Source organism: Parambassis ranga, chromosome 7 (assembly GCF_900634625.1).
Source record: "Parambassis ranga chromosome 7, fParRan2.1, whole genome shotgun sequence".
Taxonomy (NCBI): Eukaryota; Metazoa; Chordata; class Actinopteri; family Ambassidae; genus Parambassis; species Parambassis ranga.
This window is the reverse complement of record NC_041028.1, coordinates 9,051,033-9,064,925: the sequence shown is the minus strand read 5'-3', so window position 1 is coordinate 9,064,925 and position 13,893 is coordinate 9,051,033. Positions and strand designations below refer to the sequence as shown.

The 13,893-nt window shown below is 41.4% G+C and overlaps 1 protein-coding gene across 1 annotated transcript; it reads right to left on the bottom strand.

Annotated features, from left to right (window-relative positions):
* Positions 1 to 1,128: 1,128 nt before the first annotated feature.
* calcoco1a (calcium binding and coiled-coil domain 1a) lies at positions 1,129 to 11,761 on the bottom strand. The gene is made up of 15 exons (XM_028410191.1): positions 11,560 to 11,761; positions 10,420 to 10,576; positions 10,234 to 10,336; positions 8,168 to 8,370; positions 7,817 to 8,029; positions 7,435 to 7,583; positions 7,144 to 7,213; positions 6,907 to 7,062; positions 6,552 to 6,806; positions 6,204 to 6,329; positions 5,902 to 5,997; positions 5,240 to 5,318; positions 4,814 to 5,061; positions 4,480 to 4,571; positions 1,129 to 3,106 (listed from the first exon to the last, which is right to left on the bottom strand). The coding sequence occupies exons 2-15, from the start codon at positions 10,549 to 10,551 to the stop codon at positions 3,079 to 3,081; spliced, it is 1,950 nt and encodes a 649-aa protein (XP_028265992.1). The 5' UTR covers positions 10,552 to 10,576; positions 11,560 to 11,761; the 3' UTR covers positions 1,129 to 3,078.
* Positions 11,762 to 13,893: the final 2,132 nt, after the last annotated feature.

Genomic DNA, 13,893 nt, shown 5'->3' with positions numbered 1-13,893 from the left:
AGGAGAGATAATGGACAGAGCTGCACCTCCACAGAGAGTGATTGGGAGGATAAAGCTCAGTGAACCCGGGTGCTCCTAGGGAGGAAGAGCCTGGGCACAGAGTGTGATAAAGGCAGAGATCGCAGATGTATGTGACTTGGATTTGAAGAAATAAAAAAAAATGTGCACCTAAAGCTATATACAAGGCAGAGGTATAGATGTCATATGGTAGATGCATGGATTTGAGGGCAGGGTCATAATGTGAAATGCCACATCATTTACAGTGAGTCTCCTTCTTGGGTCAGAACAGACAAAGAGGACATGTTCGTCATTTGTTACATATGCAGTGAATCCGTGGAGGGTTGGGAATCAGTCAAGGGGAGAGGGAGAGGTGAGGAGAAGGTGAGAAACGTTTTCAAGTGTAAAGACCATAAATTTAACGCCTTCCCCCTCAGTACGAGCAGAGAGGCAGACAGGCCATCTTACAGAAAGGGTAATGCAGAAAGTGATGAAGAAAGGGTAAAGGTATCTGTGACAAGAGTGAGAATGGAAGGTGTGCCAGGAGGGAGGAAGAAGAAATAAACAAGGCCAGGTAGAAAAGAGGGGTATAGATGGGGGGGCAATTTGAGGAAGGGGAGCGGGTGATGGAAAGGCAGGCGTGGGGGTCATAAACACTAGGAGATGTGTTCTGGCCTCTGGGTCTTCATATCTTTTACATTTCTAATTAAAAGAGATAAAGAGTGAGGGAGTCATCAATCCCACAGTGATTTCCCAGTTAAGGTTTTAGAGGGGGCTGTAAACTAGGCAGCCCGGCATCATTGATTTTATAATTAGCTATCGTCACCCCAGACTTAAGATGGAGGGAGTGTGGTAGAGGGGCTTCAAAGAGAGAGAGCAGGAAGAGTGTGGAGAGTGGAAAGGATGAGGAGGTCAGCCCCGAGGGGTGGAGGGTTGGTGGCTGCACTGAGAGAGCAAAGGTGGGAAGAGAGAAAATCCAGAAATGTATATTTAACAGGCAATGAGCCAAATGGGACTACTGGCTATATAGCTGTGTGAAAACCAATGGGATAGTTAATTACCAGTGAAATGTCATGTGAAGATCAAAATATTGCTATAATCTTTGGCCAGAAAAAGACACATTAGACGCAATAATGGATACATAAACCATTTTATTATGCAAGAAACCCCATCCAAAAACCCTGTTACATCGCTGGTAAGAAAACACACGATGAGTGTACGATAGGGATAACCTCATCACACACACACAAACATGAAACTTCAAAACAAACCGTAACCACTGGAGCTTTATTGCAGTGTGAGACAGCGTCCTGACAAGGAGCAGTCGCACTGGAGCTCTCAGAGGAACAACAAAAAAAATAACTTCCTTAAGACATAAAGCTGGATTACCACAACAAACAAGGACTATGGAGGATACATAGTTGATGGTGTGTAATCTTCAGGGAAAAGCCAAGAATCAGATTTGTGTAACACCAGCAAACCTAGTGGCACAAGCTAAATGAGAGGGTAGACACACATTTACTCCTTTCATGACTAATTTAATAATCCTGCTGCTGCTGAAGCTGTTTAAACATTAAAATCAATTTCTTTTGCATATATTTTTTACATCTAACTTTAACAGAATATACTAGTATCATTACCTTTCATTAGCACCATTATGCTGCAACAATATAACTCAAATACCAAATATTATTTGAGTTCATGTGGGTATTTGAAACTGTAGACACACACACACACACAATGGTAATGACTGATGAAAAGACACAGTAAGTATCCATATATTGACCTTTTCATCTAAAAACTCTTCTATAGTAAAAATAGGGTGCAAAACAGCACATAAAAATCCAAGCATCAAAGTTCCTAGCAAATTTCCTTAGCCAAGCACAGAAAATGTAGTTACACATTGCACAAACAAAAGACTTATTCCAAACTAAACCTGAATATAACTGCAGCATAACTCAAGTTAATTATAAATAGAAAATTGTGAAAAATGCATATAGTATTGATTTGAAGGTAGGCAGCAGTTTTATTAGGCAGTATACTGCCACACGGCTTGGGGAAAAAAACATCAAGATGCTGATGTCAGGATCTATAAAGGGAAACATTTAACCTTACTTTTTTAGGCACAAATTTATAACTGTCATTTTTAGGATTTCTGTACAATAAAAACTATAATAAAGTCTGGTGATAAATATCCAAATGAACAACTGGTAAATTTCATTAATTATGAAATTCAGATCCATTAATAATGAATAAAAACTGCAACTAATCTTTAGTTTAGAAAAGCTTGTGAGCATTAGTATTATATTAATGATATGAAGTTACTGAATCAGAAAGCTGCAAGTAGCATCTATCTTAATAGACACAAGCTCTTCAACAAGCTTTCTATTTCAGAGGCATGTCCATCTAAGGAAGCATCTGCATCGCTAAATCACCTTAACTACATCTGCATGACAACAATCGCCTGCTAATGCATACAGGAAAGTGCATATCAACCCTTGGTTCTGAGTAAATGGAGGAGAAATATGATGTCATAGACTTACATTACTGCAATATAATTTAGCATGATGCTGTATCATTGCTTTATGCTACCATGAAAACCTGCTGTGGAGAATTTAATGCTGGAAGAGAGTTTTGCCATGACTTCCAGTGGAGCCAGGCCTGCACAAAACATCATAATTACAGCGCCTGTCATGACTCCTAATCACAAATGCCGTAAAAACGACATAACATCCATCGTAAAGCTCTCGACACAGCAATGACTCAACAGAAATCATTCTGCTACAGCCTGCAAACTCTCAAATGCCTAAAAGCACGGCGCTTCGAACTGCGCACGAGTCTAATGTCAGTCGTAAACGTGACGTTGACCTGCCATCACTGGCTAAACAATAAGGGCAATATCACAACAATCTAGAAGGGAAAGGTGCACGGCAGGAACAATGTAATTGCATATTAACATTTTTTTTGTACTGAGTGAGCTGTATAGTATGTGCTTGTTAGTGGAAGTCATGTGGATACACACAAAGTCCCCCTTTTCCTCTTTTTGATCCCGCGTTGTGGCCGTGGCTGGTTGTCCACTGGTTACCATAGCGAGGTGTCAGCCAGATCACTGGAGGAAGACACAAAGCAGAGTGTCTGTGTGTTAAAAACTGAGAGAAACACACACATTCTGATTGAAAGACTGAAGGAGTGGGTGAGTGGGAGAGCAAGAGCCTTAATGATGCTGAAAATTGGCCTGTGACTGCGGTACACCCCTCAGGTAAATCATTGCTACAGCTTGCTGTCAACTGTCTGTCCCCTTGTCCTCCCATCTCGCCCCTCCCACACCCTAACTCTGTCTCAAACAGTCTCCCCCGCTTCACCCTGACTCAACTTCTTTTACGACCACATATTCAAAACTTCCATCTTCTAGCCATAGTCACCCCGTCACCATAAATAATTGCCTGCATATGTCTGTGTGTATTAGCAAGCTTCGACTTTATTGTAAAGACATTTTAGTATGAGGCAAAAGCAGGAAAGTAACAGAGTACATTTACTTAGATACTATGCTTACATGCATGTTAAAAGTAATGATAGATTACTTCAATTTTGAGACACTTTATAGTTTTACTCTCTGCATTTCAGGGAGAAATATGTGACTTTTTTTACTCCACTGCATTTATATGAGGGCTTTGTTCTCTAATTACTTTGTGGAGTAAGATTATACACACAAATCAAGTCCTGCGCTCGTATAATATGACACATTGCAAGAGTTTAAAACCATCCAGCATGACAGAGTGATATCTGCAGGCTTGTTTGGCCTCAAAGAAATTTTCATTTTCATATGCAGCCAGTAATGCAAATCTCTAGTGCTGTGTTCAGATTGTTGCGATCTTATCTTATCTTATCATCACTTGTTCAGTAATGCCTCGCCCTTTATTCTGGGAAATATCCTTCCATATATTTTGAGTGCCTGCAAATAGTTATTTCTGCTTTTTAGGGGCTATAACACTAGCAGTTTATGAAACTGTTATATCATCTGTGACATTAAATTCTTTCTTGTGTTCATGCAACAACAACGTGACAGGTAATGGTCGTAAAACTCAAACCTTCACCATAAGTAAAAGTTCTAATAACTACTACAGATAACACAGCTGCATTCATAAATCCTGTAATGTGTAAAGAATGTACTTAAGTAAATGTATAAGTAGCATTTTACTATTGTACATGTCAACCAGGGTTTGCTCCTTTGTTTTGAGATGGGTAACTGGCTAAAGAAGGGTGTTTGGAAATTGAAAGACACTCAGTCAATCTAGATTATCCATTCACGAGTTTGAAGAGCCAAAAAACTGAAGTAGCTCACAACTATGCTGATCAAACTCATCCCAGACTGCCTCTAGCCTTTACCAAGAATCCGTGAGTGAACACTGTATAAAATTACTTTGCACCATTTTCCTGTCATATACAGCCAACACATATTCTACAGATGGTGGATTATTGTACCTGAGAACAGTATCTGTGTGCTCAGACAACAAAAGGGCTGTTTCCTCTGCAGAGCTGCTCCCTCTACACTGAAGTGGATCAGATTCTTCCTCCTTAACACATAAGAGACATACACACACAAACAGTTAACACATATCTGTCCAGCAGCTATTACACTCTAATAACTTGTAGACTGGCCACCTAATTGCTCCACGGAGATAATGTCTGTATCAAATGATCCGCTGCCCATGTTTAACTGGTGTGCATGGCCATCAGCATGAAGACATAGCTCATTTTCAGTATCACATATAATCACGCTACAGTGATGCTGAATGGCTCAGGCGGTGTGTCTTACCGAATCAGAGCTGTGTGCCAGGGTGTCGGCGCTGGCCTGGTGTGGCAGGGACAGCGGGGCTGGCTGGTTGATGACCACTGCGCTCCTGTCCATGTCTCTAGGGGAAGGTGGAGGGGTGGAAAGGAGCAAAGAGTCCGGCTGGCTCTGCTCACACAAGCTGTAGTGTCCCAGAGGTCTTGGTGAATGGAGAATCTGCAAAGCCTCTGGGTTCTCATCCTCAGAGTCTGATAACACATTGTCAGGGAAGCCTATCAGATGGAAACATTGGCAAAGAAAAAGTGGTCACTTTAACTCGGAGCACTGTTCTTGTTGTCCAAAGCGTAGACCATTCTGAACAATATTTAGTGTTGCTCATGAATGATAGTTAACAGTTTTATTGTCCACATCTGCAGGGCATACAGCAGATTGATGTGTGGCTCAATTTACCTGTAGAGGCAGCGCTCCACTTGGCACCGGCCACCATTCCCTTCGTCTGCTCCAGCTGACAGATGCACTCCATCAACTCCTGTGGTGGAAACACAGGCATCATATCACGCACCGGGGCGGAACTTTGCTCATGGTCATCACCATTATAACGCTCGTGATGTCTAACATTTTTTCAAGCCAAAGCCACATAAAATGATTACACAGCAAACACACAAATACAACATTTGCTTGGGCAATAAACATTGAAATCTTTCTTTGATTTATCGTGTGCCGCTGACTGGCTGCTCTGCTTCCATATGGTAGATGTTAAAATTTTGCTGGACACTGATTTTAAAAGCACTGACTATCCACTCTGCCTGTAGCTGGCAAAATGTGATGGTGGGTAGCCAACAAAAAACTCTGCAGGCACTTTAAACAGCAACAACACTGACTGCCCTGAAATCCACCAATTTATATTGCACTATAAACAATTTATATTGCACAATAACAAGAGGACAACAACAGAGAGAAGATTCCCAACACCTGGGGCGTTCACAATATCCATACACTCGCTGTTATATCAATAAATTTTGGGATGTAAATTTAGATTTTTTTTCACAGCGGGGCAATTAATTTCCTATTTATTTTTACAATTTAAATCTACAGGATTCAAATCGGCTGACCTGTTTCTCTGCAAGTAGCTGCTCCTTCTCTTTCTGGGCGACCCTCAGGCTGGCCTTCAGCTCCTGGAGCTCCCTGCGGGTTTCACTCAGCTGAATCTGCAGGCCAGATATCATAAAACAGCAGGAGACTGTATATCAGAACCATTTCGTAGACGGTGTGACTTCTGGGTGACACCTAGGGACACACATTTCTCTCACAACTTTTCTACAACATCTGTTTCTTGTTCTGAGCATGTTTGAAGGCACTAATTGTCACTTTAGGGAAAAGCATCAGCCACATAAAATGGTGTCTCTTCTCTCACCCGGTTGCAATCTTTTTCTCTTCCAAGCTCAACCTCCAGCTTCACTCTCTCCATCTTTTCCTCCTGCAGCCTCTCCTCCAGTTTCTGCATCTCTGTGTTGAGCTTCTCCAAACGCTCTTGGTCTTTCTGTTACAGACACATATACACAGACAGAGACACACTTGTGTATAGCATATTCACTTCAAGGAGAACGTACTTGAACAATAACATAAACAGTGTACGTCACTTCAGAAGCCATGAGTAATCATCTTCAAACCTATAAAATTTACTGACTGATATTTGGACAGTAACCTGTGGAAAAATACATTTAAAACTCTACCACACTACACATGTGTTCTACTTCAGTACCTCAGCAGCATGTTGCATATTCTGCCTGTCCTGGGCCCACTGGGCTCTTCCTTCTCTCAGGGCCAGACTGGAATCTGCAAGCTGAAGGGTGAGTTGAGCAGCCTGGAGACGAGCCTGATGCAATTCTGCCTGTCCGTGATCCCTCTTGGTTACCATGGCACTCAGATCACTCTTCAAGCCCTCTGCAGCACGCTCACTCATGTGCAGACGCTCCCGCAGGATTCGCATCTCCTTCATTGACGCTTCACTTTCCATCTAAACATACGTGTGGTTACAAATCTATCACTATAGGGGATTCATCAATCAAAATAACAATCTCAAACAAAGCCTTCTAATTTCCAAAGAAATGTCTGACCTCTTTTCTGTGGGCGGTGGTCAGTTTCTGTGTGAGTGTGCTGATTGTGTTTTGGAGCTGCAGGACGCTGGTGTCTCTCTGAGCGAGGGAGTTCCTCAAGCCCTGGAACTCCTTTGACAGACTTTTGAGCTCACCTTCTGTCTGTTCCAGCTTGGTCTAAGAGAAATAAATAAATAATAGACCAAATGAGAAGAGTGAACATGTTTTGATGTGTCTTACATTTCCAATTGCAGCTACCTGCAGACTTTTTCGCTCACTCTCCTCTTCTTTTTTTAGAGCTCCTGCCCTCTTGGCCCTTTCCTTCATCCTGCACATACAGATTTGGTTATGGACATTAAAAACTATACCTGACACCTCCATAAAGTTAAGGCAGAATAAGTAGTAGTTATACAGTAGATGGAAGATGCAGTATGCCAGACGTATCAGGATGTTCTACTACATCCAGCTGCACAATGTTCTGACATCATACCATGCACACTGTAGCATTCGATTTGGAACACAGAAGGAAAACGCCAGGACAATACATACCGCTCTAATTCTGTCTCTCGCTCCACAGCTCTGTATGTCAGGGTTTTGATGTCCTCCTCAAGCTCTCTGATTCGCTCTTCACTCGCCTCCCTCGCATCCATTAAAGCACTTTTCTCCTGGGCTACAGATTCTCTTAAAGCCTGCTCCTCCTACGAGACCAGGGGCATTTTAATTTTTATGTGGGTCTTAAATGAAAGGCTATTTTAATATAATAACTTTGACAATTTTTTTGAATTTGTGTTTAAATGTGGAAGGACATTAGTTTAGCGGAAACCTTTTGTCTCAAGGGCCACAGATAAAGAGGAAAGTATGAAAATGTTAGTAAGCAAAGTGGTCCTATTAAAATGATTCTGTTAGCATTTGTTTACTCTCTGTACACTACCTTCTGCTTTCTCTCCATCTCTGCAATCTTCTCTAGACTATGCTCCAGCTCTTCTTGCAGCCTGGCAATATCACCTTCCAGAGCTCTGCGCTGCCTGTCCCAGGCTTCTCTCGCCCTTCTGTACTCCTCCTTCTCTTTGTCCCTTCGTTTATTTGTCGCCTCCTGCACCTGCAACAGCTCAGCACGCTCTTGCAGACATTCCTGCAGGCGACTCTACCGAGAGACACGAGATAAAAAACACAAGCAGTAAACAACAGTATTGATTACCCAGCATTTGTAAATTAGCAGCTAAATTGAAAACAGACTCTACAGTGTCTTATCCAGTCAATTTATTCTGTATGTGTTTCCTACCTGCAGCAGTTCAGCCCTGGGTACTACCAGCAGCATGTCTGTGCCTTCTTCCTCTCCATGGGCTGCCTCCTCTAGGGTCACCAGGTCCTCAAGTGGCTTCGGTGCACAAAAAATGAATTTGGAGCTGCGGGAGCAGACCTCTCCTTTAGCATCAATATATACAAACTCATACTCTTGGGAGCTGGGTTTGGGTAGGTAGGAAGCTAAAAGGGATAGAAAACAGTAACATTTATTTTAAAGCAGGCAATTTTAACCTCTACATTTTAGAAGAGCTAATCCATATTAAAGTAGGCCTAACTGTGGCAGTAGTACAGCCAAGATAGTATTCCATTGAAGTTTGCACAGCAGACATGTCATAAAGAGAAGGATGCAGTGTTTTCTCAAAATGACATAGGTGGTTTATTGTAACAATGTATTAGTCCTATTTGAGCACTGGAGCATTAACCTAAAATGTCCCTTCACTCAAGTCAACAACAGATAGCACCGATAGCAACCCATTAGCCCAAAGCAGCTGTAGTCCATTGAATGTTCAGTAACAGCGAATGAGGAAGTTGACTCCAGGTGCAGTACACCTCCCGGCCACGTGTGGCAGCACCCTGGTCTTTCGCTCGGTCTTTCTGCGCAGGTAAGCTAGAAATATGGCGTTCTGCACCATTTTGCGTTTTGCTTGGTGAACCACGGGCCGATGTAAACGCCGCGAATTGCAAGTTAAAGTTACTTTGCAGCATTTTAAAGTCCACATTGCCTCTAGTGAATTCCTGTCATAACTTATGATTTAACTGCCACAAAGTACGTGACATAGTGGCACACCACACAAGCTAGCAAACTTTGAACAGGTGAGCGTCTGTTTGGACGACACTATGCTAGTTTACATCGTGAGTGTCGTTTGCAAGGAGAGTGGTTAGGCTAACAATAAACAGCACCTCATGAGTTGGAGGCCCGTGAATTCAGTCAGTGGGAAACAAACTAATTTAATGTTTTGCCATCTATTTTTAAACACTGAGGCACAATTTACAAATTGCTTTGCTGTTTGTCCAAACTATTGTAAGGTGTTTACTTCTAGTTTTAAACCAGTTGTGCTATAAGCAAAACCCTGCGTCTGACTTCCTAGCTTATTTGAAAGGAAAGCCACATGTCTCCATGCGCACTGTATTGATCTTCTGTTCTGTTTGGTTCCCCTTGTAGCAAATCATGCAGGAACCGATGATGTTAGACCTCCAGCTCTGTCCAGAGACCAGCCAGCCACAGACTGTGACTTCATCCAGCCTGTAAAGTAAGCTAACCTAATATTGTCCTTATCTCATGCAGGCCATAGCTCGATGTTTAGAATGATTTACTTGGAACGTCACGGCACATGTACAGTAAAGGGCCAAGATGGAGAACGGACAGGAAGAATGACAAACGGCAAAGTTTATGGGCTGTATTTTAACTTACAGCACTGGCTGAGGTCACAGTAGATGAAACCTTCTTTTTAAATCACTGCATTGGTGGTGATAAGGAACCATCAGTGGTTTCTTTAGTCATTCTTCCTCTGTTCTCTTTCCATGAAGAATGACATTGACAGTATGCTTAAGTTAGTGATAAATCAGCCACTGGGGGTCAATGCCACACCTGCTGCACACGTGGCCCACACACTGAATCAGGCTTATCAGCTGCCCCTGACACACAGGACAAAGTGAACACTGTATTCTCCAGTGAGCAGCAGCAGTCAGCAGAGCAGGCTTGGAGCCATTGTCTTTGTCATCCTCATTACTCAACCTCCTGCTTACTAAAGAAATGTATTCAAACCATGACAGAGACTGTGTGTGTTAGTCTGTGCTGAGCGAGATATTTGTCTTCCACACAGGATATTTTTCCTTTTATGTCTGTGGAAGGACTCTTTCAAGAATGAAATAACAGTTTCTTCCTCTCAGCTAGCCTTTTGTATACAACAGAGCAATTCATTTTACACAAGCATCAATCACCTGCTGAAGGTTTTATGTGCTGATCTAAGCACAGCACTGTACCCGTACACATTCTGTGTAACTATGGGAAGTAAATACTATAAAAAATGAGGGCATGAGTACCCTGGAAATGCACACAGCAGTTGACATCTGTGCCCTCTTGGTAGTCAGCTGGGGCGAGCGCCCAAACAAAGGTGTGGTAGTCTCTCACTGATGACCATCCCACCTGTGGAAGAAGACATGGACACAGTGTTATCTTTGTGTTGTTACTCACTGGATGTGTGTGACCATCATCAGGGGTAATTATACCTTGAAGAGCCCTATCCAGTCATTGCTGGCCCAGTTGTGCTGTGAGCTCAGTGTGTAGTGACAATCGACTCTGCTCTGAGGGAAGTAACTGCAGCCCACGTTCCTGAACTCCACCTGCCAAGCCTTGTCCATGGTGACACAAAACAAAGGAAGGCACCTAGAAAAAAAGCAAACTTTTTTGATCTATTTTACTGTGAGTTTCAAGTAGAAGCAAACATTTATACAAACAAGAGGCCGGAAGTTTGTAAAGTGTAAGACGATATCCTGTCTGAGTGAACTCTTAAGGAAAGCTCACCAGAACTAAACCTCAGTGACAGTATGGGCTTTATGCAACATGACATTACACGTTTGTCACCAGGGCTATTTCAGTCATCCTCAGAATGATTTGCTGTAGTTCATTGTCACGTGTAAGCATGCAGCACAAGGTGTCTGGGGCCTCCGGCACATAGGGCAGCTCAAATTCCTCTGGCAGTTGCTTACTGCAAATTTGTGTACTCCATATCTGAACTTTAGCACATTTCCGCTCACATAAAGAATTATGTATTAATTTAACACTGTGTTACTGCCTGTGAGCCTAACCACAAGGAGTTAAATGTGCCCTCTCATGGCATATATTATGTTTTTTTTTTGTCATGACACTCATGATATCAGGGACTCCTGGTAAAAGCTGACAGTGCAGGGCAGAGTTGAAGAAAAACAAAGACTTCACATGACAAATAATGCATTTATGGGTTAACTGTGATCATATTTATCACAGTGTGGTACATGTTTAAGTTTAATTATTAGTTTAGAGTGCTCTGTTTCAGTAAAGCATCATAAACTGACAATAAACACATTCATGTTTGTAGATTAGTGACGAACAAATGCAGCTGCTTTCAGGGTTCAGGTTACACAGCACGAGGCTTGAGGCCCAACAGTAGCACATGTCGAGAAAACAGTGTCATGCACGTCGATCTTTAAGAAGACAAACATGTAATCTTTGGCTTTGGTTGGAATTCGCGATTCTGTAGGGACTAATTGTTTTTTTGTCTAATTAGTTAAGGTGATGCAAATGCAAATCAGACGAAACAATGCGCGCTTTGTTAACTACAAAAGGCAGCTGCGCACATTATTTCGACCCGTCTCTGATGTCTCGCTTACCTTTTTGGCCTTCACGTCTCTGTAAACGGTACAAACGAGACGTGTCCTAACAAGACATCGGATTCACGGTCCGCAGGAAAACATCAAAAACAGCACCGGTACAGTCGTACTTTACTCCTCGGGCTCAGTTGCTCCAATAACCCGAAACAATAACAAACAAAAAAAGCAAAACACAACCACGACAGCCTCACATCCAGCGCGGAATTATGGGAGATGTTGTTCACCGTGCAGCTCAAAGTAAGCGGAAATGTATCGGTTTGAACTACAACACCCAGGCTCGCAGCAGGACAGCGGAGGTCCTCTGGCTGTAATACGATGCTTCTCATCAGTTGTCGTTGTTTTATTCATCGGACACGTGTTAGAGCAGAAAGCCAGTGGCTGCTCCGGCGGGTCCACCGATGAGAAGGAGCCTCTTGTGTTTTGGAAGAGGAAAACAACACACAGGCGAAGCCATAATGCAAACAGAAGTTTTTATTATTTATATGCATTTATCATTTGCACCATGTACATAACTGCAATTCTATATGTTTATTTTATTTATCTCTTCCAGGTTAGATAACTGGGCCCATATCTGTTTTGAATTATGTAAAAGTGTTTTCCAACTTAATCTGTAGTCTTTTTTGGAAAGCTGCACAGTTTGTTTGGGAGGTTTTGGGGCCTCATATCTCTCAGTGCCTTGTAATGTGGAGTAGAGATTTAAGACCTTGGTGATGTTATAGTGGTGGGCAGCAGATGGCAGTACACCATCTGGAAAACACCAACACTTTTCATTCAGTGCTGTCATATGCAGACCGAATCTCAAAAATCCTGTGTAACACATATTACATATTCTTTATCCTCCTGAGACTGTCATGCAGCATTGAGAACTGATCTAGCACCTGACATTCCTGAATTTCCCCTCAGGGATTAATAAATCTATCTATCTATTTATCACATTTAGTCGTTTAGCCTGATGTTGGGAAGATATAAGACTAAAGAAATATAATTTTTAATCTTTCAATTTATATATAATTAAAAGAAATCTTGTCTCTCAATGTAAACATCTTCTCAGCTTTACATTATTGAATGTGGAGAAATTGTGAATTTGCAGTTATTAAAAGATCCAAAGGCTGATAAGGTGGATGGTGGTACTACAGAAGGAAGCTACAGTAATGAGATAAAATATTTTCCATAATAGATAATTGTGTTGTCCAAAATGTCTGCTTTTAATATTAGATTGGCAGTCAAATATGAATGTAAATTTAATTTTGAATGGGGGACAAAATGATGAGACATGTAGAGAAATCTACATCTCTACACAGAGTTTGCAATCACAGAAATGCCAAAAGTCAGATGACAAAAGAGGCACTTACATTTAGCATTTCAGATTTAAGGTTATTATGCCTTTTGAATTAAACTCGTTCTATACGATTATGGTTATTGATGTCATCATATTGCCCATAGCCTGCTTTTTTTTATATCTCTGCTCATTGATGAGTCGATCCAGTCACACAGTACTTTACTCCTCCTCAATTAGTAAGTCTAGTTTGGCTAATTTAGTCTGTTGACGACACTATAAGGATGCTTCATGTAATTTTATGCCGACGGACAGTCGATGTTGAGGCCCTATAAATTGTGTTTAAGTGGATTAATAGTGTGCTGAGCTTATGTGTGCAAAGTGGTGATGGAAGTAGTGGCCCTCTTGCAGTGGGATAATTAAATAGGTTCTACTGCAATGACTAGCTTTTTCAGAAGCTTTTGTTTACATGTGATTATTAGATCAGGATTTAGCATTGGTACAAAAGTTTTATTGCTTCTTTTAAATTTGTGCAAACTGTATATTATTTTGGTCATGATTTGCATAACCAATACATTTAGATATACTTGAATATAAAATGTTTTAATAAAATAAACTCATACTCTCATTCCAGCTTTGTTGCCGTTTTGGTAATTGTTTGGGGTTTTATGGATCTTTTATTTTTTGAAAAAGTACTTCCATAGCCTTGACTTTGAAGCGTCAGTGTTGTGTGAAGTTAGAAGATGGCTCTGCAGTAGAAATGTGAGGCTTCCCCATAATAGAGACTAGACTTAAAGTGGATTGTCCATGAAACTGCTTGATCTTGACCCTGGCTGCCTGCTGTTATGGCTCCTCTGTCTGTCATAACACCCCACCCCTACACTTGCTCACACATGCACATGTGGACATTACCTAAATGGCAAGTTTCCTTTTTTTTAGGAAGAGTTTAATTATTTATTTACACTTTAGATAAAAGATTAAAAATGAATTACAATAACACAATCAAATGTTTTGGCACAAAAGCTACAGCATGCTGCTTATTTATTGTTCCTGAAACT

Bases quoted from the DNA above. Each gene is read 5' to 3' on its own strand.
- calcoco1a (XM_028410191.1), bottom strand. From the start codon at position 10,551: ATGGACAAGGCTTGGCAGGTGGAGTTCAGGAACGTGGGCTGCAGTTAC. The intron at 7,214-7,434 runs GTATGTATTGTC...CTGTATGTGCAG, and splicing joins CGAGAGACAGAATTAGAGCG to GATGAAGGAAAGGGCCAAGA. The intron at 6,330-6,551 runs GTACTGAAGTAG...TGTCTGTAACAG, and splicing joins ATATGCAACATGCTGCTGAG to AAAGACCAAGAGCGTTTGGA.